At 41.1% G+C, this 25,835-nt stretch overlaps 1 protein-coding gene across 11 annotated transcripts in view; it reads left to right on the forward strand.

The window, feature by feature from the left end:
- Nucleotides 1–25,835, forward strand: part of PAM (peptidylglycine alpha-amidating monooxygenase) — a 179,620-nt gene that overhangs the window by 62,495 nt on the left and 91,290 nt on the right. For all 11 annotated transcript variants that reach the window (XM_005889799.3, XM_005889800.2, XM_070373181.1 and 8 more), the window contains exons 5-6: nucleotides 9,461–9,546; nucleotides 11,593–11,676. In XM_005889799.3, coding sequence (XP_005889861.2) covers nucleotides 9,461–9,546; nucleotides 11,593–11,676 — 170 coding nt within the window. The remainder of the gene's footprint in view (nucleotides 1–9,460; nucleotides 9,547–11,592; nucleotides 11,677–25,835) is intronic.

Below are 25,835 nucleotides of genomic sequence, written 5' to 3' on the forward strand. Positions count from 1 at the left end.
AGATTTTTTGGCTGATTTGGAGCCATAACTGAGCAGACTGTCTGGAGCTTTTCAGTTCAGTTCAGTCGCTCAGTTGTGTCTGACTCTTTGTGACCCCATGAATTGCAGCGCGCCAGCCCTCCCTGTCCATCACCAACTCCCGGAGTTCACCCAAGCTTATGCCCATCAAGTCCATGATGCCATCCAGCCATCTCATCCTCTCTCATCCCCTTCTCCTCCTGCCCCTAATCCCTCCCAGCATCAGTCTTTTCCAAGGAGTCAACTCTTCGCATAAGGTGGCCAAAGTACTGGAGTTTCAGCTTTAGCATCAGTCCTTCCAAAGAACACCCAGGGCTGATCTCCTTTAGAATGGACTGGTTGGATGTCCTTGCAGTCCAAGGGACTCTCAAGAGTCTTCTCCAACACCACAGTTCAAAAGCTTCAATTCTTCAGCGCTCAGCTTTCTTCACAGTCCAACTTTCACATCCATACATGACCACTGGAAAAAACCATAGCCTTGACTAGACAGATCTTTCTTGTCAAAGTAATGTCTCTGCTTTTGAATATGCTATCTAGGTTGGTCATAACTTTTCTTCCAAGGAGTCTGGGGCTTTTAGAGGTCAGTAAATGAAAATGAGGTCAGAAAATGAGGTGCTGAAAACTAGGTAGTTTAGATATTAAAAGATGTATTCCCACTCTCCATGAAAATATGGTAAATTTTAGATCTTGGAAATTCTATGTATCTGGATTGCCATCTAGTCAAAGCCATGGTTTTTCCAGGAGTCATGTATGGATGTGTGAGTTGGACTGTAAAGAAAGCTGAGCACTGAAGAATGGATGCTTTCGAACTGTGGTGTTGGAGAAGACTCTTGAGAGTCCCTTGGACAGAAAGGAGATCCAACCTGTCCATCCTAAAGGAAGTCATTCCGGAATATTCATTGGACAGATTGATGCTGAAGCTGAAACTCCAGTACTTTGGCCACCTGATGTGAAGAGCTGACTCAATTGAAAAGACCCTGGTGCTGGGAAAGATTGAATGGGTGAGGAGAAGGGGATGACAAAGGATGAGATGGTTGGATGGCGTCACCGACTCAATGGACATGAGTTGGAGTAAGCTCTGGGAGTTCATGATGGACAGGGAAGCCTGGCGTGCTGCAGTCCATGGGGTCGCAAAGAGTCGGACCCCATGACTGAGCAACTGAACTGAACTGATTCAATGAATACATTTCTTTATTCTATTTTTACTCTAATAGTCATTTAAAAAAATAATAAGTGGTTAGCTACATGAGTTTCATACTTTGAAAATCATAATGTTTTCTTCATATTATTATTTTGGCATTTAGAATAATTTTGGAGCATGTTCTGTTTGTAATGTGAGGTTGTATCGTCATACACTTTCTGTTCTGCTAAGCACAGGGCTGGCGTGCTGCAGTAATCCATGGGGTCGCAAAGACCCGGACATGACTGAGCAACTGAACTGAATTCAACTGAGCACAGGACTTAGGGCTCAAGACAGTTTGTGATTGCAGATCCCAAGTGTGTTCACAGTATTGGGCTATTAAAGTAAATGGGCTTCTTCTGCATTGTGCCTTGTACTTTGACATGATCATCTATGTTGAATTAAAATGATTGTTTTCAGTCTTAGGAATTAACATTGGATTTGAAAACTCTTTCTAATGACGCTTATGACCAGCTACACTTTACAAATCTAAGGATGTTTCTACAGGTTGTTGAATCTTTTTTGGAAAGAAGAATTCCGGCTGGTTAAATGAGGCTGTTTCCAACTGTTCTAACTTGGACTCATTCTCAAGCTGAAGCGGCAGTGCTTTACCATCCTATGAAGCTTTAGCTTAAATTCCTTTCAACTGCTTCTATTTATTAACCACCTGCTGTGGTTTTTTTTAATGCCTCTATCTCCACAGGGTTACAGATGCTGATGAGGGGAGAAAGAAAAGTAGCTAAAACACAAATATACATATAGAGAAGCCTATATGTGAGACACCCTGCTTGGTTACTCATTTAAATGACTGGTTTCTTTTTTAGGGGGATGTTACTTCCCAGATAAGTATGCAGCTTCATTGCCTCCCTTATGATGATAATGATTTTTGGTTGAGAGTGGTATTTGCATGTGCTGACATTAGGCACCCTCTCCACATCCTGGCTACCTGTCATCTAGAGGCTATACAGCAAGAGTCTCCAGGTGTCTCTTGCAGCCCCTCTTTGTTTCTTCTGCCATAGTGAAGCTTCTAAAGTTTAACATACATAATATATTGTCAGTATAAATAAAAATAACAATCTTCAAAATCTGTGCCATCCTTGTTCTAAGCACTATAAAATGTGTCTTTGATTGTAGCAGCAAAGTTAGACATAAATTGCTGCTGCTGCTGCTGCTGCTGCTAAGTCACTTCAGTCGTGTCCGACTCTGTGCGACCCCATAGACGGCAGCCCACCAGGCTCCCCCATCCCTGGGATTCTCCAGGCAAGAACACTGGAGCGGGTTGCCATTTCCTTCTCCAATGCATGAAAGTGAAAAGTGAAAGTGAAGTTGCTCTGTCGTGTCCAGCTCTTTGCGACCTCATGGACTGCAGCCTACCAGGCTCCTCCGTCCATGGGATTTTCCAGGCAAGAGTACTGGAGTGGGTTGCCATTGCCTTCTCCAGACATAAGTTAGTGCTAAGCTAAAATTAATTGTATCCATTTTCTTTTTCTACTTTAAGATTGTAATAGATTCATGTTATATTGCATATCCGAATAGTATAAAGAATCTTCATTAAAATATAGTTGGCATCTTGCTCTAAGTTCTAGTCACCAATGATCATATTCCTCGGCTACCTTTTAGGTGCCTGTATTAGAGGTGTTGATAGGAGTTCCTTAGCAACTGGTCACTTCTTAGTGGACTAGTATCAGTTTTAATAAAATGGAATGGCATGGTTGTAACCATCTTGATAGTTTCAACAGAAACTAACATTACGTGGTTTTAAACATTATTATGTTTTCACAAGATGATTGTTTATGGTCACTAGGATAGCAGTGTTATGTTGTTGTTCAGCCGCTCAGTTGTCTGACTCTTTGCGACCCCATGGCCTGCAGCACGCCAGGCTTCCTTGTCTTTCACTATCTCCTGGAGCTTGCTCAAATTCATGTCCATTGAGTCAGTGATGTCTTCCAACCATCTCATCCTCTGTCATCCCCTTCTCCTCCTGCCCTCAATCTTTCCCAACATCAGGGTCTTTTCCAATGAGTCAGCTACTTCGGCTCTCCATCAGGTAGCCAAAGTATTGGAGCTTCAGCCTCAACATCAGTCCCTCCAATGGAAACTCAGGATTGATTTTCTTCAGGATAGACTGGTTCAATCTCCTTGCAGTCCAAGGGACTCTCAAGTGTCTTCTCCAACACCACAGTTCAAAAGCATCAATTCTTTGGTGCTCAGCCTTCTTTGTGGTCCAACTCTCACATCCATACATGACTCCTAGAAAAAACCGTAGCTTTGACTAGACAGACCTTTGTTGGCAGAGTAATGTCTCTGCTTTTAATATGCTATTTAGGTTTGTTATAGCTTTTCTTCCAAGGAGCAAGCATCTTTTAATTTCATGGCTGCAGTCACCATCTGCAGTGATTTTGGAGTCCAAGAAAATAAAACACAGTACAGTAACATTTAATATAGAGTTGTAACTTTGAAATCAGAGCATCTTGGGTACAAATCTCAATTCTACTACTTGCTAGATGTAATAAACAATGGTCTGTTTTCTCATCTATAAAATGGGGCTACTAATCCTGTCTGCTTGGGCCAGCAGGAAGAGTAAGGGAGGGGGTGTAAGTAATATGGTTGGTTCAGTGCCTGGCACATAAAAGTACTTAAAAAGTGGTAACTATTATCTTTATTCATTTACTAATATGATATTTGTTAACCACTCACTATGTATCAAGGGCATTCTTAGGCACTGAGAATTTGGTGTGAACAAAACACTTACACTTCTGCTCTTGTAGACTGCCTCTCTGATCTGATGATGGAGAGGGGTAGTGTCAGAGTGGGGAGTGACGGTGATGCCTGGATATTATGGTGCTGTTTTTCAGACTGGTTCCTTTTAAATATCGCTTCTATTTAGCTTTTGCATTAAAATAAAAGTGTTAGTTGCTCAGTTGTGTCCAACTCTTTGCAACCCCATGGACCATAGCCTGCCAGGCTCCTCTGTCCATTGGATTCTCCAGGCAAGAATACTGGTCCTCTGTCCACGGAATTCTCTAGGCAAGAGTACTGGAGTGGGTTGCCATTTCCTTCTCCAGGGGGTCTTCCCGTCCAAGGGTTGAATCCAGGTCTCCCTATTGCAGGCGGATTCTTTACCTTCTGAGAGTTATCCTTCCTATTGGGCTTCCCAGGTGGCGCTAGTGGTAAAGAACCCACCTGCCAGTGCAGGATAGGTAAGAGACTCCGGTTCAATCCCTGGGTCAGGAAGATCCCCCGGAGGAGGGCATGGCAACCCATTCCAGTAATCTTGCCTGGAGAATCCCATAGACAGAGGAGCCCTTGGGCTACAGTCCATAGAGTCACAAACAATCAGACACAATGAGCAGGCATGCAGGCATCCTTCTAATTACTATGTTAATGTATACCCTGCATTACCATCTGAGCCACCTGAGGAATTCCCATTGATGTATACCCATTGCACTGAAATTCACATAGGATTTGTCTAAATTGGGAAATGTGTGCTGTAGGTTTATAAAGCAGTTGATGAAATTGAATTCCTGATTCATGCTGGATGCAGTTTTGAAAAGTAAGGGCATACCATATATGTCATTGATTTTATAAGTGTTTCTTAAAGAAGCTTTCTAACTTTGGATTAATTTTCCTGTGATTCTCTTTAATACTTAATACATTAAAATTGAAATTGAAGACCATACAGACTTAACTTTAGGGCATGACAATTTTGTTAAAAAAATTTTTTTCAGACAAAGGTAGAAATGATTTATCAGTTCTGATTTTCCCTAAATAACCGTGGATTTTAACTAGTGTTTAACAGATAGAACCAGAGGAGTACTTTAACAGTCATTTGTGCTTTATTTGTATAATTCAAGATGACAGGCTAGCACATTTTAGAGCTTGGCATAGTCTGGAAATATTCATGCCATCTAAATGGTTTCCCCATGGATTAGAGGTGAAAAAGTTCTACAGCAAAGATCCAGGAATCCAGAATAGTTTTATTTTCAAATGTTAATTCTTATCATTTTTGCTATGAATACTAAAAAACCACTAGGGAGCTATGAGAATCTTTTCACAATTAATTGGTCTAATCTAGAGGAGCCTTTAGGAGAAGCCCCTAGAATTATAAGAATAAGAAACCTGGTCAATGAGGCCTGAAATTACAACAGCCATTGATCAAGGGTTACATTGCTTCCTAGCCTTAATACCCTTCTTCTTCTTAATAAGAATCGTAAAAATTCTCACTATTTTTATAGGACCCTTTTTGGAAAGTCCGCATATGCAGTACTATCTTTATCTTGGTCATTTGATTAATATGTAGAGAAAGTTTGATAACTGTTTCCATTTAAAATGAGAAACATAAATTTGACCATGAAGAGGTGCAGAGTTTATCCAAACATTCTTTGTTACTCTTTTATGTTATCCGTTGTAGGACTCATTTCTCTTGGCCTCTTGTTTTTCCTCTTCACTTAGTCCTCTCACACATTAAGTTTTAGAATGAATTTCACTATCCCCGAGCCCTCCAGTGAGACATTATTTACTCAACCTTGAATTATATATAATTTTTAAAAAATCATAAAACAGGATTTTAAACTCAAAGTTTGCTTTTGAAGCTCTTCTTTTACTAGATCTGAAAAGACCATAAAATATAAAATCATCATCGTTTTGCAAACAAGTCAGAAGAACTTATTTTATCTAAAATTGATGTCAGAATTACATACTCAAATTGCAACTTAGTTCAGGTTATAGTAATTATCAAAGCTGATCTTCATATAATACCATGAAGTCTCTGCGTGTAAGTCAGTCTCATAACTAGAGATATAAAGGAGGGTGACAGACAGAGCTTTGAGTCATGATGTGGCTGTGTGACCTTTTTATAGTTACTTAAACCACTTCATGGGAAATAGATGGGGAAACAGTGGAAACAGTGTCAGACTTTATTTTTCTGGGCTCCAAAATCACTACAGATGGTGACTGCAGCCATGAAATTAAAAGACGCTTACTCCTTGGAAGGAAAGTTATGACCAACCTAGATAGCATATTCAAAAGCAGAGACATTACTTTGCCAACAAAGGTTCGTCTAGTCAAAGCTATGGTTTTTCCTGTGGTCATGTATGGATGTGAGAGTTGGACTGTGAAGAAGGCTGAGCGCCGAAGAATTGATGCTTTTGAACTGTGGTGTTGGAGAAGACTCTTGAGAGTCCCTTGGACTGCAAGGAGATCCAACCAGTCCATTCTGAAGGAGATCAGCCCTGGGATTTCTTTGGAAGGAATGATGCTAAAGCTGAAACTCTAGTACTTTGGCCACCTTATGCGAAGAGTTGAGTCATTGGAAAAGACTCTGATGCTGGGAGGGATTGGGGGCAGGAGGAGAAGGGGAAGACAGAGGATGAGATGGCTGGATGGCATCACTGACTCGATGGACGTGAGTCTGAGTGAACTCCGGAAGTTGGTGATGGACAGGGAGGCCTGGCGTGCTGCGATTCATGGGGTTGCAAAGAGTCAGACACGACTGAGCAACTGATCTGATCTGATCTGAAACTCTCTGAGCTTATTCAGCTGTAATGTATAACCTACCTGGAATGTTCTTGTGAGAGTATGAGCTGCTTGGTACAAAATACCAGGCAGATGATAATTCAAAATTTTTTTTTCATATTTTAGTTAACTTTTCAACTAAAGATTTTTTAAATATTGTACTTGACAATACAATAAAACTTAGGCCAATTCAATTATCTATGTGTTTGTATATAAAAAGTTAAAAATTGACTTAGAAGTGAACTTGTCCAGACATTTTGTGCATATTTACTAAATGCCTTGCAGGGCTGCAGCTGCTGGGAGTACAGGGTAACAGAGAGGAGCAAAACCTCAAAGTCTACACAGTCTAGTTGGAGAGGAGATAAGTAAGCTGATACTTAGGAGACCTGCTCTCCTTAAAGAATGCAAGTTGGCGGGATTCACATCAGAGGAAGTGTCCTTGAGAAGGAATAGTTTAATTGAATCTTGAATAAGAAAATGAGTACAAGATTATCAGGCAGAGAGTTGGGGAAGGGGTTTTCCCAGAAGAGAGAACAGTTGGGGAGAGAGATTAGAAACTGGCAGAAACTTGGCATGACTGAAAAGGGTTTGTTTTTTATTTTCTGGTGATATAATAAGGGCCCAGATCATAAAAACCTCCTGTGTTATGCTACAATGTTTAATTTTTATTTTGGTGTTATTTTGGGGAAGCATGTGAAAGAATTTATGCCAGCAAATGACTTTAATCAAACACATAGCTTAGAAAACTTTGACTTCTCTTAGAAAACTTTACTAAACCAGTGTTTTCTGGTATATTTCATTCTAGTTCTTTCTAGTTGTACACTGACTTGACTTTCATATCAGAGGAAACAATTATCTTGTTTAACCTGAGACTGGCATCACATGGATGTTAGGCACTTGCATATTTATGACCTTTCTTGAAAGCTGTGAAAATCGCCATGCAGATCTTCAAACTTTAGTAGCTCCCAGCAGTGAAATACCAAGTACACCACATCTGACAATCTCATTTCTTAATATATTGTAGCGTGAGGCCACGGAGGGAAATTCTGCTCTTGGGTACCATCCAACACCCCAAGCCTTTTAGCACAGTTGGCACAAGGCTGTCACAGACACTTGTTCCAATGCACGTCCCACGTGGTGAGGCTGCTTCATCATAAGTATATTGTTCTTGACAGTGAACAGTAAGAAACCACTGGTGGACGTGTTTTACACTGCTCGTCACCCAGTTTCTTTCTGCAGCCTGATTTAGAGATGCAAGAACGTTTGCTCAACGTAGCCTTATGGAGGCCTCCTGGTTCTGTGGCCTTGATTGAGACAAGTAACAGTAGTTTGTCTGCACGTCCTGCCTGTCGTCTGCCCCCACTTCTGGCTGTAAGCAGGAAGCTTGTTAGGAATCTCAGCCACTGAGGATGGCGTGAGTGTTCTCTGGGATTCTAGGCTTAGTTTCTAACCTGTTTAGAAAACCTTCACTTCCCTTCCAGGCCATAGGCAGTGCAGTTTTTCTCCTGTGTGAGCCAGCCTCCCAGCCAAGAAGCGGTCTTTTTCCTCGTCCTTGTCCTTGACAGTCCTCAGATCTGCCTAAATTCCTGACTCTGACCTTGCTTGGTGCCGGTTTCTCAAGACACAAATCTATAAAAGCAACATCAAAGTATCACGTAACAGTGTTTTGAGCAAGTCAAATTATATAACAGAACCAACAAAGAGGTGTCGTGTCATGGGGAAAAAATGTGTGGTTTGGAGTCAGACAGCCTGCCATTTGTGAAATTGGATCTCCCAGATAGATACTAACGTGCTGGTCGCTGCGCTGGGGGTCTTACACGCATCACCGCCACAGCGCATCAGAGAGGTTTCCACGCAGAAACCGGGCCTTGAGGGCGGATGCGCGTGTCCCGGGTATGTGCCTTTCACCGGGAGGTTGTGGGGTTCAGCTCCAGATATGTCTTTCTGCCTGTGCTTCTTTGACCATGCAACGCTGTCTCTCAACAGTGTCTTGAGATAAAATGAATGTTTTATTAAATAATGCATTACCCTGGTGTAGTGCTTTGAGGTTTATGAAGTGCTTTCATTTATGTATCATTTGATTTACAGAACAATTCTGGGGTAAGTATAACGATCCCTGTTTCACAAGACAGAAAACTGAGGATCTGTAAGGTTAAGTGATTTGAAGCAGTTTATAAATGGCAAAACCAGTATTCATAAACTTTGGAAAAAGCCACAAGAACTCTGTCAGTGGGATGTACTTGCATTGTTCCCCCTGCTAAGGGTGGACATTGTGTCCTGTTGGTTACTGTGGCCAAAGGCCTATTAATTACACTGATCCCCAAATGGGAAGTGCGTATGTTGCTTTAGTCCAGTTCCAGATTTCCACTGTGCTAACTTTGGTTTACACACTCTTCATGTAATGCTTACTTTTCTACCTGAGTATGTAGAGTACATTCCAAGGGTGGACATATTGAATATATTTATCTGCCTCACAGGATTGTTTCATATTGGTCGACTAACAAACAAATTTCCCTTTATATGTGCTTGTTTTCACATATAAAACTGTTCTTTGCTCCAGTCTTCATTACGATCTTAAAGCTGATATGGCTATAATGATGGTGTATTGATGGTGTATAATGATGCTGTATTGGACTTTTCTTGACCTCAGTTTCAAATACCTTCCCCTCCCTGCCCCTCCCATGGGGAGAGATCTATGCATTTTAGTAGTTGAGTCTTTACTTACAGTTACTTTATTTTCTTCTTCAGGTTTTGTGATGAAGGCACCTGTACAGATAAAGCCAATATTCTCTATGCCTGGGCAAGAAATGCTCCCCCAACGAGACTCCCCAAAGGTATACCTGAGGCCTCTTGGATAGTCTTATATTAAGCTGCTTAGTTTTTGATTCCAAAGTAATTTTTATTATATGTTCCTTCCAACAGCTGTTGGCCATGTTCTAGGTTGTAATTTCACACTAAAAAAGTACCCTTACTACCTGCTTTGTATTGAATAGGTTTCATTTAGGTAGTTATTCTTCCTCTGCCTCTCTTTGGTAAGTAATTTGCTCACACGACAGTTTAGATAGAATTAGAAAATAGCTGAGTATACCTCAAATCACCTTTGGCCTGAGGCACATTGGTTCTTGACAGCAGGAGCATTCCACAAGCCAAGAGAGCCAGGAATTAAGTAAATCGCCATTTCAGCAAACAGATTTTTTTTTTCTTTAATAGTTCTGGAGCCTGGCTATTTAATGTGATGCCAAACCTCAGCTGGCTCTCTGAGTTCCCCTCTAAACTGTTCGTAGCTTCCAAGATGTGAGAGAATGACCAGAGTCCCCTTTATTACTGGGATCTCTCTTAGGATCAGAGTGAACGTGCGGTCCTGATACCAGAAGGACTGCCATGGTTCAGGGATGGAGGGGTGGCATCTTGCAGTGCCTCCCTAACTGCTGCCTGCACTAATTTTTAAATTTTTTAATCTTTTTAGACAGCTTTAAAAGTTACCTTGTATTTATAGTTAGTGCAAAATATTGCCTAAATTCCTCATGTCATGTAAGACTTGAGCCTTGAGCCTCTCTGGAGCCCTACATTTTGATGTCTGTTTTGCTTTACTTCAAATGAGTGCTAGAATCTTCTCTAGTGTTTTTTCAGGCTGCTGCTGCTACTGCTAAGTCGCTTCAGTTGTGTCTGACTCTGTGCGACCCCATAGACGGCAGCCCACCAGGCTCCCCCATCCCTGGGATTCTCCAGGCAAGAATACTGGAGTGGGTTGCCATTTCCCTCTCCAATGCATGAAAGTGAAAAGTGAAAGTGAAGTCGCTCAGTCGTGTCCGACTCTTAGCGACCCCATGGACTGCAGCCCACTAGGCTCCTCTGTCCATGGGATTTTCCAGGCAAGAGTACTGGAGTGGGGTGCCATTGCCTTCTCTGTTTTCCAGGCAGCCACTACCAAACAAGTTCAGAAACTAACAGGAAGGTTTGTCATAGATTTGTTGATGTTTTTAAGATACATTAGCAGAGAAGGTAAGACATTTTTTTCTCCATCTGTAAATATTTTCTCTGCCGAGTTTTTTTTTTTTTTTTTTTTTTTTTTTTTTTTTTTTAGCTTACTAGCAAACTCTGCTAGTAAGACTCTTAGGAACCCTTCAGATTCCAATAATTTATTGACATTGTAATCTAGTAAGTAGTTGGTTTCTTCAGTGGTATTTTTGCAGATATCTGTTTTCACATGGGAAAAAAAAAACAATTCCCCTGAGATGATCTTAAGTCTAATTTCCTATATTCAATCAAAGTAAAAATGGATATGTAAGTAAGTGAAAGTCGCTCAGTCCTGTCCAACTCTTTGTGACCCCATGGATGTAGCCCACCAGGCTTCTCTGTCCTTGGAATTCTCCAGGCCAAAACACTGGAGTGGGTAGCTGTTCCCTTCTCTAGGGGGTCTTCCCAACCTAGGAATCGAACTGGGGTCTCCTGCATTGCAGTCTGTTTCTTTACCGGCTGAGCTACCAGGGAAGCCCAAAAATGGATACAAGTATACACAAAACAAAGTGAAAGCATAGGTTTATGTGTGTCTGTTATGTAATCAACAAGGACAGAATTTCATTTTCTTTACTTTGTTCTGTTTCTTGAAAAATGAATGAGTTGTCCTCTTAAAGTATAGTGATTACTCTAGTTCTGAAGTAGAGACTACAAATAGAATTCCATCAAAGTTTTGAGGAGAAATAATAGGTTATATCAGAGATTTTCATTGAACAGCCAGTTTATTGTTATTTTAATATAATTGCATATGTTACATACTATTTTCTTTCCATTTGGATTTCATAGATCAGCAACCTTTGATTAGCTCTATTTTAGAGTTCCATTTCTAAAATACGAGTTTATCTTCTTTTGAAAATCTTCAGGTGTTGGATTCAGAGTTGGAGGAGAGACTGGAAGCAAATACTTTGTACTCCAAGTACACTATGGGGATATTAGTGCTTTTAGAGGTAAGTTTTGAAATGTTGAAACTAAGCTCAACTTTCATTACTATATTGTTTAAACTATATGCACTAACTATTACCTATGTAATAAAATGAAGAATTAACTATACCCTCTGCCCACTAGGAAACAGCTGCTTGTGTGTCCTGGAATTTGGGACTATTGAAGTGAAAAGTGTTAGTCAGTCACTCAGTCGTGTTTGACTCTTTGCCGCCCCGTGGACTGGGGACCTCCAGGCTGGAATAGTGGAGTGGGTTGCCATTTCCTTCTTCAGGGGATCTTCCCAACCCAGGTCTCCTGCATTGCAGGCAGAGTCTTTACCGTTTGAGCACCAGACATGAGTTTTCTTTTGAAAGTTACAGTCTCTTACACACATTTTCTCTTATTCATCCTACTGTGCTTTCTCTTACGCTGACTTTAGGGTTCTCTTCCTTTCCAGAGTATTTATCTTATCCACTGTCTCCTATTAAGAGGTTCCATCTAAGCAGCAGCATCAGAACGAATAGAGACTAGTAATTAATTTCTATTCCTAGAAGCAAATCACTGGAGAGTCACCGGGTTTCGTGATGGCAGGGAAGTTCTCCGACACACGGGTTCACGTCAGTGCTGTCTGTAATCCACACTTGCCTCTTATCTGTTGTCAACTGCGCTGATGTTCAGACCCCTCCCCCTCCACAGAGGCTTCTGAATATTGCCTGGGACTCTTGTTGGCCTACCCGTATGACTAGGCACTTTGCTGAAGTGCTCCTTTTCTTACTATAGAATCTTTAACATGAGGATGGGGCCCTGTTGCCAAGGCACCCGAGACTGTAATTATCACTCCTTCTGCTGCATTTAATCAGCTCCAGCTGCATTCCAGGTTCACACTTTGGTGTTCACAGGAGTACAAACATTAAGCAGTCTTCTGGGCACATGAGCCTTCCCCTTTGCCTTGCTGACATACATGTTTTCTCGAGTTCTCTAATTCAACACTGTATTTCTACTAACTAACCTAATACATTCTGCTCTGTAGATACATTAGCTTTCTATCCATCAACGAAGTGTAGAAGCACATGTCCATCTCTGCCTGTGAAACATCCCCAGGGCCTTTGCTGAGCGAGCACCCCGTGGTGAGGGTGTCCACAGGTTCTCAGCATCAGGGCTGGGACAATAAATACAGTCTTCCTCTGGAAAAGGATCTATATGCTTCAGTTAAAATTTTTAGAAAGAATAAATTTATAGAATAAGAAAATTATAATAAGTATTGCCATCAGATGTATTATCGATTAAACAAGCTCCTATGAACCAGCTCAGGAGCCTAACTCCCAAGTAAAACCTGTTTTATATTTAAAGTATGCTGTGAGTTGTATATAAATAGCTTTCCATTTTTGGAACAGAACCTAAAATCTTAAGTTGTTAATTATAGCACTGAGACAAGGTTTTGTTGAAAACAGAGGAATAAATAATGTTCGTGTTTGAGGAACAAAGACACAAATTATCTGCTCTGAAATTTGCCATGTGGGTATCGGGGGAACAGGCTGATTCTAAGACTGCTGACTTCCAAAGCATTGACAAGACTATTATTTTCCCAAAGAAATGGGGAAGGCTTTCCCCAGTCACCACAACTAAAATAGCTGGTCATACCCCACAGCCTCCAACCCCCAAATCTATCCTCTGTAGAACCCTAGACTTCAACCTAATTCCTCCTAGCTTCGTAGTACTTCCTTACAGATACTGCACTGATACCCCCAGGGCAAAGGGAAAATACATCATATACTAGTTTTCAAAACATACTACTGTAATAATTTAGCTTATTACTGATGAAGAATTAATTTCGTTTTGTAATTTATGTTTAATTTGGGGTCATGAAAAAGTACTGATGTTTAATTTATAAATATATCATCTTTACTATAAGGGACTGGAAACTTTTATACTAGTTTTTCATTTTTCATTTTTCTGAGAAACGTTTTTCAAAGAGATAGTACACATGAGGGAGGAAGGTTGATCCTATAACTTACAGATCTTATAATAATGTAATAGAAATGTAAACCCAAAATGTCACCCATGTAATTCATTCAGTAGCACAGATACCATCTTGTGCCTTAAGCTATACATGGATGGCTTAGAATAGGAAGTGCGATCAAATCGCACTGAAACAACACGGGGGCATTTTGCATTTATACTTAATTGAGTATGAGTGGAGATTGAATTATAAAACCCAGGGCTGCCAAGGTTTAGATGAATATGCTACAGTTCGGGGAGCTCTGTGAATTAGTGCAGTGTTTTGGAAGGCAGCTTTATCATATTATATATATTTTATATAAAACATTAAAATCTCACTCTAGGCTTCTGTCCTCAACTAAAGGAAGGGTTTTGTTGGAATTTTTTAGTTTTGTTTTCTAAGGAGCTACCTACCCACAGTTATTTATATACCATTATCTAGTGATATGAAAACCTGGAAAGTTAACGAAAGTCCCTTAATAGGGGACTAATCAAATAAATGGTATAACAACAAAAATAGCAACTCATAAATTTTTATACAGACTACATAAAGCCATAGATATGCTTGTATGTTTTCAAGGGTTATAAGGAACAGGGAATAAAAGGAAGCAGTCAGTAAGCTGAAAGACAGGATTGTGTGATTTTTTTCCCCCTTTACAATGTTATAATTCTCTTCAGTTTTTAAATTCTCCTAATATAAACACTATGTTAAGTACCTGCCAGTTAGTGCACTATACTTCTACTCATACCCTCCTAATAAAAAAGTGTTAAAGTAAATCTCTATGTGCTTGAGTAACAATAAGAAGTGACTTATACTTTAAAAAGATTCTATATGGTGATCTCACAGTTATTGCCAGATGAATCTAGAAGTGGAATTATAGCATCATATCTTTTAATAATTAAAAATGAATTATATATGTTCTATATATGTGTACATATATACATAATCATCTTAGTGAAGATTCGAACTTTATGTTAAAACTATTAATGATATTTTTTTAGAATGTAAATTATAAATCAAAAGCAGATTAGCACCACAAGGAAATCACTGCACTCTGCTGAAAAGTGAGAAAATGTTTGGTTTAAGCGTATGAGCATTTTTCTACACAAGGAACGTTTTAGAGACTTGGGAAGCCTAAGACGTCTCTTTAATCATGCATCAACAGTGAAGGTAAAATGTCTTCTGATGTTTATTGGAGAACATACCCTGAAGCCAGCTGGGTGCGTCTTGGACTGGGATGTCTAGTAGTGAGGAAAGATTGATCTGTGGGTGGCCTGAAATACTTGTTTTGGTTTGGCTTTTTGTTTTAGAAGTAGAGCAGAATGTGAAGCTGTAAAAGCGACAGTTAAAAGGGCCCAACTTTATTAGATGCCACGCCAGTATTACGTCAGATCTGGGCTAGTGCGGCTGTGCTGATCTTCTTGCTCAGAGGAGTCTAGTACATTCTCGCAGGAGAGACAAGCACAGGAGCAGGGTGTTTTTAGGCAGAAGTAGAAATGCGTCCCAGACACAGGGGCTGTGGGGTGACCAGCGGGCAGGTCTGCCTGGCAGGGCAGGGGGATGGTGTCTGGGAAAGCCTTCTTAGAAGATGGAGCCTTTGCAAGGATTCACACTGCGGATGGGGACTGCAGCCATGAAATTAAAAGACGCTTGCTCCTTGGAAGGAAGGTTATGACCAACCTAGACAGCATATTCAAAAGCAGAGACATTACTTTGCCAACAAAGGTCCGTCTAGTCAAGGCTATGGTTTTTCCAGTGGTCATGTATGGATGTGAGAGTTGGACTGTGAAGAAAGCTGAGTGCCGAAGAATTTATGCTTTTGAACTGTGGTGTTGGAGAAGACTCTTGAGAGTCCCTTGGACTGCAAGGAGATCCAACCAGTCCATTCTAAAGGAGATAAGTCCTGGGTGTTCATTGGAAGGGCTGATGCTAAAACTGAAACTCCAATACTTTGGCCTCCTGATGCGAAGAGCTGACTCATTGGAAAAGACCCTGATGCTGAGAAAGATTGAAGGTGGGAGGAGAAGGGGACAACAGAGGATGACATGGTTGGATGGCATCACTGATTCAATGGACATGAAGTTGAGTAAACTCTGGGAGTTGGTGATGGACAGGGAGGCCTGGCGTGCTGCGGTCCATGGGTCTCAAAGAGTTGCACGTGACTGAGCAACTGAACTGAACTGAACTGACATGGTAATCGGGAGCCTACAGTCAGGTGGGGGCTGGGAGGAGACATGTTCCAGATGGAGTAAAAGTGTGTGCATGGATTTGGGGTGAGGAGCCTCAGGCCCACCAGGAACTCTTGGCAACAGCCTTACCGGAGTGTGAAATGCCAAGGGACAGGTGGCAAGAAATGAGGAGAGAGCTGACAGGTGGGGACCGGACCACACAGATCCTGTTAGGACTGTTCTGAAACCACTCAGTGTGCTTCCCAGCGGTAACCTGATCAGATTTTCACTTGGGTCCTGGGCTTGAGTACATGACAAAGCCCCCAGCCTTACGAAGAAAGATTGGAGTGTTAGGAGGCCAGGGCGGGCTTGGATGGGACTCTGGAAGGCCAGAATGAGTTTGTTTTTTTATTTTAATGAAGCTTTAATTTTTTTTTTAGAAAGTAATGTTCTGTAGAAAACAGAATGTAACCCCATTAGAACTCACCATAGTCTTTGGTTACATGATCAAACTCTAAGTCCAGATGGCCTGGCAACGGCACTTGCTCATTTTATTATCCTCACCAAGTTTCTAAACCTCTCTGCTTTCCTCGTCTGTAAAGTGGGATCATAGCTTCTGACTGAAGCTATCTGGTAAGCACTCGGTGTTGGCCGCTCTCATAGTTTCTATAACAGGCTTTAAGGTGATAAAAATTCCCCTAAATGCCACCTTTTGTCCTAGTCACCCATAATATAGAGAATATGTTGGTTACCCTTCAAGGGTGTCAGAATTTCTTGTTATATTTAGACGCAGAACCGTGTTTATGTTTGTCGCAGTGCCAGTGGAGGTTTCCTAGCTGGGCCCTGCTTCCTGCCTTTTTTGTTGTTCAGAGCTCAGTCGGTAATCTACTGAGTCCCCTGCCCTTAAGAAAATTAGAATAGCGGAAACTAGAGATTCCTCCTGGTCCTCTTTCTTTAGTTTTTTCATTGCCAAATTTTTTCTAAATAACGTCTTATTCCAACAGAGAAAATTCTCCTGAGATTATTGCAGAAACTCGCCACTTTTCTTCTGGATGTTTTGGCCCAAGGGAATCTTAAGAGACCTGGGCCTCTTCTTTGCAGAGTTTCTGGCATTAGCTTACTAGTCTCCAACAATAACTCTTCATTTCTCAAATCAGAAAACCCTTGCACTGACCAGCTCAAGTTGGAGCTGATATAAAAAGGAGGCAAGAATTTCTTTTCCCAAGTGCATAAGCTCTGACTGTCTTTGACTTGGCAGAATTTCCAAGCTATAAACTATTCATCCCTAAGTGCTTGGTGCCTATAAGAAAACTGACAGGTATTATCAGGGATAGAGACCACACACACACACACACACACACACACACACACACACACATCCAGAGCTTGCTTCTGCCCCTTCCTTACAACCCTCAGTGCACCTAGGTTTTAGCATTTTCCTGGGAGCACAGCGGAAAGGTTCATTTTTCTTAGAGTGAGTGTTTAATGCTTATTTTCTAAATGAGGGTAATGAAGCCTAGGGCTCCTGTTTTCAATGCTCCATTATATAAGAGTGAGCTCTGAGAAGTTTCATCTCCAAATTACTGAGGTTATATTAATAAAAATCACAAAATCCTAGCTGGAACCCTTAAAGAACAAAGCATTTTCGGTAGCCAAGCTTTCCAGAAAAATAAGATATTAACACTGTAAGTACCATAACCTTGAAATATTTTGGACAGAAATCTTTCCCAAATATATTATGGGTCTCACGAAAGTGAAACAGGTGGCAGATATTATGTACCTGATGCTCTGCCCAACACAGAGCAGACTGGCAATAAATGTTAGTTTATTCTTATCCTTTTGGTGGGTATCATAATTTGGGGCTGTCATTCTGGATATCAACTACTGTACAATAATTTCCTCCCACATTTTAGTAGTAGATACAGATTTTTCATGTTACTGGGCTTCTTGCCTTCTTCTGTCTATTTCTATTTGATGTAGTTTCCTCAGCTGTCAAGCTACCGCTTCAACTCGTTTTAATTCAGACAGAGCAGCGCATGGAGGTGAAGATGAATGAGAACGAAAGTCTGCCCTCATCCAGTGGGGGCAAATGAAAATAAAACAGTAACTGTGATCCCCGGAGCCCATACAGTCAGTGCAGTAAGAGAGGGGGGTGAGAAGCAAACAAGACCACACTTCGTTCAGAAAAAGATTCCGTGTTCCCAGATTGATCTCCTCTGGGCATCCTTCTCTTGCGTTCTAAATTGACAATGTGGAATATCGGCAGCCAAGTTTTATATAATTGTCAATTTAGAGTAAACAGACTCTGAGTTGAAACCCTTAGAGGGCGTTCTTTGAATAAAATCATGGGAACACCGGTGCCTGGACTTGGTAGCCTTCAGATTTGATTTCTTCTTGCCCTCTTGTGTTGTTGCATCCTGGCTGTGATCCGTTGCCGTGTGGCTTCCCTGGTGAGTCAGGTGGTAAAGAATCCACCTGCAGTGCGGGAGACCCAGATTCGATCCCTGGGTTGGGAAGATCCCCTGGAGAAGGGAATGGTTACCCACTCCAGTATTCTTGATAAAGAATTCCATGGACAGAGGAGCCTGGCACGGTACAGTCCCTAGGGTCGAAAAGAGTTGGATACAACTGCACGACCAACACTTGCACTTTTCTGCATAGCTTAGTTCCAGACAAGTGGGTGTTACTAGACACAGGTGTTAGTAGACATGGATCATGCGTTCATGAAGTGCACACTCCGTACTCACATATGTGCACAAACAGGGGCTTCCTTTTCACCACAGCTGAGGCAGTAGCAGAGTGCGCATGAGGTAAAGGGGACAGTGGCAGGGAGAAGGGAAAACAGGACTCTGGAGGAATTCTGATTCCACAGTGACTCCTGCCGCTTATCTGCCTCTTACAAAACTACTGCCAGCAAGCTGTTGGAAAAAGCTTTGAAATTGTGAGCCCAGGAAAAATCCCTTGCTAATGCATTTTTGAACAAGGCAGAGCATAGATCGGTGGCAGGGCAGCTGCACTTCAAATTATGTCATTGCAGTAGAACGCTTTTGAACCATGGTATTGGAGAAGTCTCTTGAGAGGCTTGAACTGCAAGGAGATCCCACCAGTCCATCCTAAAGGAAATCAGTCCTGAATGTTCATTGGAAGGACTGATGCTGAAGCTGAAACTCCAAAACTTTGGCCACCTGATGCGAAGAACTGACTCATTGGAAAAGACCCTGATGCTGGGAAAGATTGAAGGCAGGAGGAGAAGGGGACGACAGAGGATGAGATGGTTGGATGGCGTCACCAACTCAATGGACATGGGTTTGAGTAAACTCTTGGAATTGGTGATGGACAGGGAGGCCTGGCAATGGCACCCAACTCCAGTACTCTTGCCTGGAAAATCCCATGGACGGAGGAGCCTGGTGGGCTTGTGGTGCATGGGGTCGCTAGGCATTGGACATGACTGAGTGACTTCACTTTCACTTTTCAGTTTCATGCATTGGAGAAGGAAATGGCAGCCCACTCCAGTGTTCTTGCCTGGAGAATCCCAGGGACGGTGGAGCCTGGTGGGCTGCCGTCTATGGGGTCGCACAGAGTCGGACACGACTGAAGCGACTTAGCAGCAGCAGCAGGGAGGCCTGGCGTGCTGCAGTCCATGGGGTCACAAAGAGTTGGACACGACTGAGTGACTGAACTGAACTGAGTAGAAAGCAGGCTACTCTGGCTTCAGTGGAAGCACTGAGATGCTCTCGACTCCTGTTTCCTGGTTGTGGAGCTGCTGGGACTCTGGTGGAAGGCCGCTCCCCGGGCTTCCTGCACTGTCTTCTCTCTCAATCTGTTGAAGCAGCTTCCTCTTGTGTGCTTTCCAGCGAGACACACCACGCCTGCTTTTACTCTCTCCCCTGCAGAGTGAGGGATACTGTGGCTGAGGGTATTTAAACCCATGTATTTTCAAGAGTTCCGGGTGACTTTCCACGTGTAAGAATCTCCCTTGAAATTCTGAATGGGAAGAGGGTGATTAAAGCTTCCCCTCCCCAGGGAGAAGCCTGAAAACCGTTGTCTCTATACTGAAGGAGACGGAGAAGACCCCTTTCTAGCATTCAGCCTGGCTTTCTCTAAATAGGACCCTGATATGCACACGTTCCAGCAGTCCTGATCCCTTATGGCATACAGGAGGTTAGTTCTCAACATGGTCTTTTTCCCCAGGGCGCACATGTTTCCAAGTTCAACTCCAGGAACGGCAGCACCCGTGGTTCCGGGAAGGGTGCTCTTGACTTCAGTTTCCCTTTTCTCTCTCAACCCTGGGATTCCCATGCCATTCAGCAAGTCTCCTTTCTTCCTTCCCACCTCCCATTTTCTATTTCTCTAATATTCTTTGAGGTAGGGGCCCAAACTTTCATTCACATGCTTTGGGAAACATGCCATTTGGAATTAAGAACATTAAACCCTTTTGAAAGATATTCAAATGCGGAAATCATATATTACATTATGTCACCTTTGGGTGTCTGAGACCCTGTCCCTAGTCAAATATGCTAAGATTCCTTTAGCACAGTGTTCACGTGGTCACACTGTGAGGGTTAAAGACAGATGTAATAAGTAGCATCACATTCGTTCTGATCAGATTTTGCTACCAAACATTAGCCAGAAAAACTTTAGGCTTCCAGAGCTTTTCAGGCCTCGGAATTGCAAAAAGTTCCAGTAGGGGAAAAAGGGGTATTTCCCTGGTGGCTCAGATGGTAAAGCGTCTGCCTACAATGCAAGAGACCTTGGTTCGATCCCTGGGTCAGGAAGATCCCCTGGAGAAGGAAATGGCAACCCACTCCAGTACTCTCGCCTGGAAGATCCCATGGACAGAGAGCCTGGCAGGTACAGTCCATGGGGTCACAAAGAGTTGGACACAACTGAGCGACTTTACTTACTTTCCAGGGGAACAAGAAGCCTCAATTAGTTAAAAGACTAACAAGAATTGAAGGACTCTGGATATATCTGAATATTTATTTTGTCATTAAAATAATCTCTCCCAAACTTTATTTTTCATTTTTTGAAAAATACAGAAGACCATTAAAAAGAAAAGTAAAAACTCACTCACAATACCTATTTAAAAATATATATAATATGAAGTGACATTTGCACATATCTATATACTAAAAAGCCATTGAATTATAGACTTAAAGGGGTCAATTGTAAGGTATGTACATTATATCTCAGTAAAACTATTGAAGAGAAGGTGTATAGATGAAAAAAAAAAATCTACAATACCTTCTTCAATCCCATCTCCCTTTCTACCCCCAGCCCTCCCCCCAGGTAACTGCCATTTATATCTGCCGGTTTTCCATATGCTTGTCCCTTTTACATTTCTGTATACACACAGAAACCCCAGATATGTATATCTGCACTGTTTTTCTTTTTTTGGACAAAATTCAGATCACACTCTCCAAAGATCTGCATTTGCTGTTGTTTTTAATTTAACAATGTATCCTGGGCATATTTCTACGGCAGCACATGTAAGGTTCTTTCATTATTTATCAGATCAGATCAGATCAGTCGCTCAGTCGTGTCCGACTCTTTGCGACCCCATGAATCACAGCACACCAGGCCTCCCTGTCCATCACCAACTCCCGGAGTTCACTCAGACTCAAGTCCATCGAGTCAGTGATGCCATCCAGCCATCTCATCCTCTGTCATCCCCTTCTCCTCCTGCCCCCAATCCCTCCCAGCATCAGAGTCTTTTCCAATGAGTCAACTCTTCGCATGAGGTGGCCAAAGTACTGGAGTTTCAGCTTTAGCATCATTCCTTCCAAAGAAATCCCAGGGCTGATCTCCTTCAGAATGGACTGGTTGGATCTCCTTGCAGTCCAAGGGACTCTCAAGAGTCTTCTCCAACACCACAGTTCAAAATCATCAATTCTTTGGCCCTCAGCTTTCTTTACAGTCCAACTCTCACATCCATACATGACCACTGGAAAAACATGATTGCTACTGCAGGGTAAATTTCTAAAAATGGGATTTTAGGGTTATAGAGTATTGAAACCTTAAGAGATTCCACCAAATTACCCAACAGAAGGATTTTTCCAATTTACAGTCCATAGTGAATGAGCAGTCCATGGTGAATATCCTTACCTGCACTCAGTTCAGTTCACTCAGTTGTGTCCGACTCTTTGCAACTCCATGGACTGCAGCATACCCGGCTTCCCTGTCCATCACCAACTCCCAGAGCTTGCTCAAACTCACATCCATCAAGTCAGTGATGCCATCCAACCATCTCACCCTCTGTCGTCCCCTTCTCCTCCTGCCTTCAGTCTTTCCCAGAATCAGGGTCTTTTCCAGTGTGTCAGTTCTTCGCATCAGGTGGCCAAAGTATTGGAGCATCAGCTTCAGCATCAGTCCTTCCAATGAATATTCAGGACTGATTTCCCTTAGGATGGACCGGTTTGATTTCCTTGCAGTCCAAGGGGCTAACCTGGCACTAGACGTTTTCATAGTTGAAACATTTTACCCAGTGTTTACTTAAATCAAGGAACTCTTTTTAATGTTCCATTAAAACAATTAGAATTAGCGAAATGTTCTTAATAGAATTACCTCTTAAAGTACATAGTAGTCTGTGTCAGAATTTCTCAGAATCTTATCTGTCAACTACTTGTGCCAGAATCTCCTCGGGGTGCTTTTTAAAATGAAAATTCCTAGTTTCAACCAGACCTACTGAATCAAATGCACAAGAAGTCGAGGACTGGCAGTTGTGTCCTGAAACTGTCTCATATTGACCAGAAAGAGCCAGTAGTTAATTTTCAGCTGTTTCGTGAGCTCATTGTCAAGTGCGCATGTGTGCTTAGCTGCTCAGCCGTGTCAGGCTCTTGGACACAACAGGCTCCTCTGTTCGTGGGATTCTCCAGGCAAGAATTCTGGAGTGGGTTACCCTTCCCTTCTCCAGGTGACCTCCAGGTCTCCTGCATTGTAGGTGGAGTCTTTACCAGCTGAGCCACCAAGGAAGTCCATTGTTAAGTATAGCTGTGATGAAAAACAAAGGCAATAAGTACTCAAAGATCATCATCCTCTAATTATCTTACTACATTTTACTATTATCTTCACTCTGGTTGGTATTATGTCTATTGATCTGTACGGTGGAAATACTATAGAATGGTGCACGAATGGCTCATCTTTTCCCAGCCCAGTGTTCAGCAATGTCCCATTGATAGCTTGAAATCAGTCATGGTGGGAAATTTTACACCATTGAAATTGACAAGCGCTACAAATCAGTGCTTCATAAATTATTTTGTTGTTTAGATTTAAGAAAATAATGAAAACTATGTTAGTAGTGCAGATTATTGTGAATAGCCAAAATACTTTACAAAATATTTTTTCAATTCAAAAACTACTATCCAACACTGCAAAGATTTTGCTCACTTTGCTGATTAGCAAGTGGTTTGAGCCTATCTCTTTGTTATTTCAATAAAGCAGGATATCAACAAACATTCTTATCTGAAGGACTCACTCATCATTTATAACCATAGGCGAGCTAAGAAAAGTTCAGCAAAAATTAAGGAAATAATTCTGTGAAATTCATCTGGTTATATGGAATTTATGATAAATAGTATTATTTATTTTATTATTTTTATAAGTTGTGTCCTACACATCTTTTATGTTAATAAAAATTATAATAAATGTGTATTTACCCACACATGTATATTTTTTTCAGACAGCCTGTGTGTTATCAGCACACCCCTGAGCTCAGCATTCTGAAATTTTAATGAGCTCCCCAGTTGACTTTTATGCAAACTACAGTTTGACAACCGAGTCTCAGATTTTCCTAGAGGATTAAATTTTCTTCTAGGTTTTGTGTTTTTTTTCCCCCCCTGTACTCCAGGTATGTCAGGGAAATCTCCTGAGGCTTGGGCCATGAGCAGAATAATTTGCATTTATCACAATAAGTATAATTAAATCTCAATTCTCTTAAGAAAAGGGGAGCTCTGAAAGAAGGAAATGCATTTAATTACCGTCTGGTTTTTCTATTACTTTTTTATTTCACTTAGAAATTTGAAAGAGAGTTTATGTTTATTCTTAACATTTTCACAAAATTTGGTGTTTGGATTTTAAGATTCTATTCTAGTAATATAGAGAAGGCACTTTGAGTGCATGTATGACTTTCTTGGAGACATCCCTTCCTATATAGGGATGCAAATGTTCCTTCTTGACACTTAATCAAGATAAATGTTTTCAAAAAGTGAACAAAAATAAATTATATCCTTCCATTTTTTACATTTTTTTAAATTTTTAAGTGGAATATATGGGGTGACAGAGACTAGAAAGTAAGAGAATGGCAGAGACCATGAGACCAACTGTGAGAGATAAATGATTGGCAGGAAGGTACTGTTCAACCTGCATGAAATTCCGTAGCCTCTTAGGCATTTTCAAAAGGGATGAGATTGGAACACGGCTGAAAGGCATTGTGGAAAAGGAAACCATGACTTTCACTTTCTTCCATTAAGGGTAAAAACCATAGATCTTATGTCTCATGTACTAATTCATTTTTAAAACATTTGCTTTTAACACCACAGACTTAGCCTTTAGGATGGTAGAAGTGTGACTGGAAGAGACGTCTCCATCTAGCTCAGCCCCTCCAGTTTACAGAAATGGAAATCAATACTCAGAAAGGTTAAGTGACTTGCCTGAGGTGGTATAGCTACTAGTCCAGTGGTATTAAAAACTAGAAGAATTTAATTTGTGTTGAATTTCTAATTTGTAGTTTGTCAAAGTTCATGTCCTGACTATATAAAACAAATAATGGAGTCAGTCCTTCTTCAAGTCCTTTGAACCACTAGGAACAAAGAGGACATGAACTTTAACAAACTACAAATTAGAAATTCCACACAAATCATCCTTGCCCAATAGAATAAATATGAGTAGAGGCTGGAGTGTTCACCTCATCTCATGTATTCTTTCTCATTCTGATATATGAAGGAATCCACTTCCCTTATGGAGGGATAATTCTACACCAGGTTGCTTGATAATCCCTCTGATTTCAGAAGAATTATAATAGGATGTTCTTCATGTTCTTCTGAAACCTTCATTATACTCAAGCAGCTTGTTGTGAATCACAGGAATGATTTTAGGACTGTTCGATACCTCTCAAATGATCCAGATGAAGTCTTTTTTCCTGCAGTATTTTTTTTTGGCTTTTGTTAGTCTCATCACATAAATGTAAGCTCCCTGATTCTCTAGCTTCCTGAATTTCAATTTTGTTATTCATCTTCAGTTTGGAAGACTAATGGTCCTTATTCATCTCATTCATTCTGTGGAACACCTGTTTATTTTAATACCTAAATATGGTCATTAAGTTTCAAGACTTGCGTTTTCATTCATTTGGTTATGAGAAGATGCAGAAAGCCCTGCAGTATTATTGCTTTTTAAAGAATGTATTCAGAGTGTTCTTTATTCCTTAAAATGTGTTTTTTAAAGCAATGTAACATTGAACAATGTAATATTTAGCTTAAGTGATGTCTTTTAGGAAAAAAAATTTCCCTAATACTATTTAAGCTTTCATATTTTGCCTTTATTTTCTAGTTGTTTCCAAGACAGGCCTATACTTTGCCTTCACGTACCACTTTGCAGCTCGTGCTGTTTTAATCACCCATAATTATTAACACCTTTTTGAAGCAGGTCAGGGGTACATAGTCACTAATTAATTTCATTTAAATTAATACCAGATAACCTTTCATTTTTAACCAAAATAAATTAAGAGGAGAAATAAAGTTACTTGCCTGTGGGCTCACACCGGAATTAGGAGACTCGAGGCATTTTTCCGCGCACTCCATGAATGCTCAGGCTGGTGTCCACGGCCTCCCTTACTGGTCCCCTCATCGCCTCGGCACGTTCATGTTTGTTTACTGTGTTAAGGAATTCTGGTAAGAGATGGCAGTTGTGAGACAGAAGTGCTAGCATCTGTCCATTCCATTTCCTGCTTTCTATTAATTCCTTTCTTATGGTGGTTGACGGTCTTGCTTATAAAATGCAAGAGATACCCTAAATAAGTACATTA

Source organism: Bos mutus, chromosome 7 (assembly GCF_027580195.1).
Source record: "Bos mutus isolate GX-2022 chromosome 7, NWIPB_WYAK_1.1, whole genome shotgun sequence".
In the NCBI taxonomy this organism is placed as follows: Eukaryota; Metazoa; Chordata; class Mammalia; order Artiodactyla; family Bovidae; genus Bos; species Bos mutus.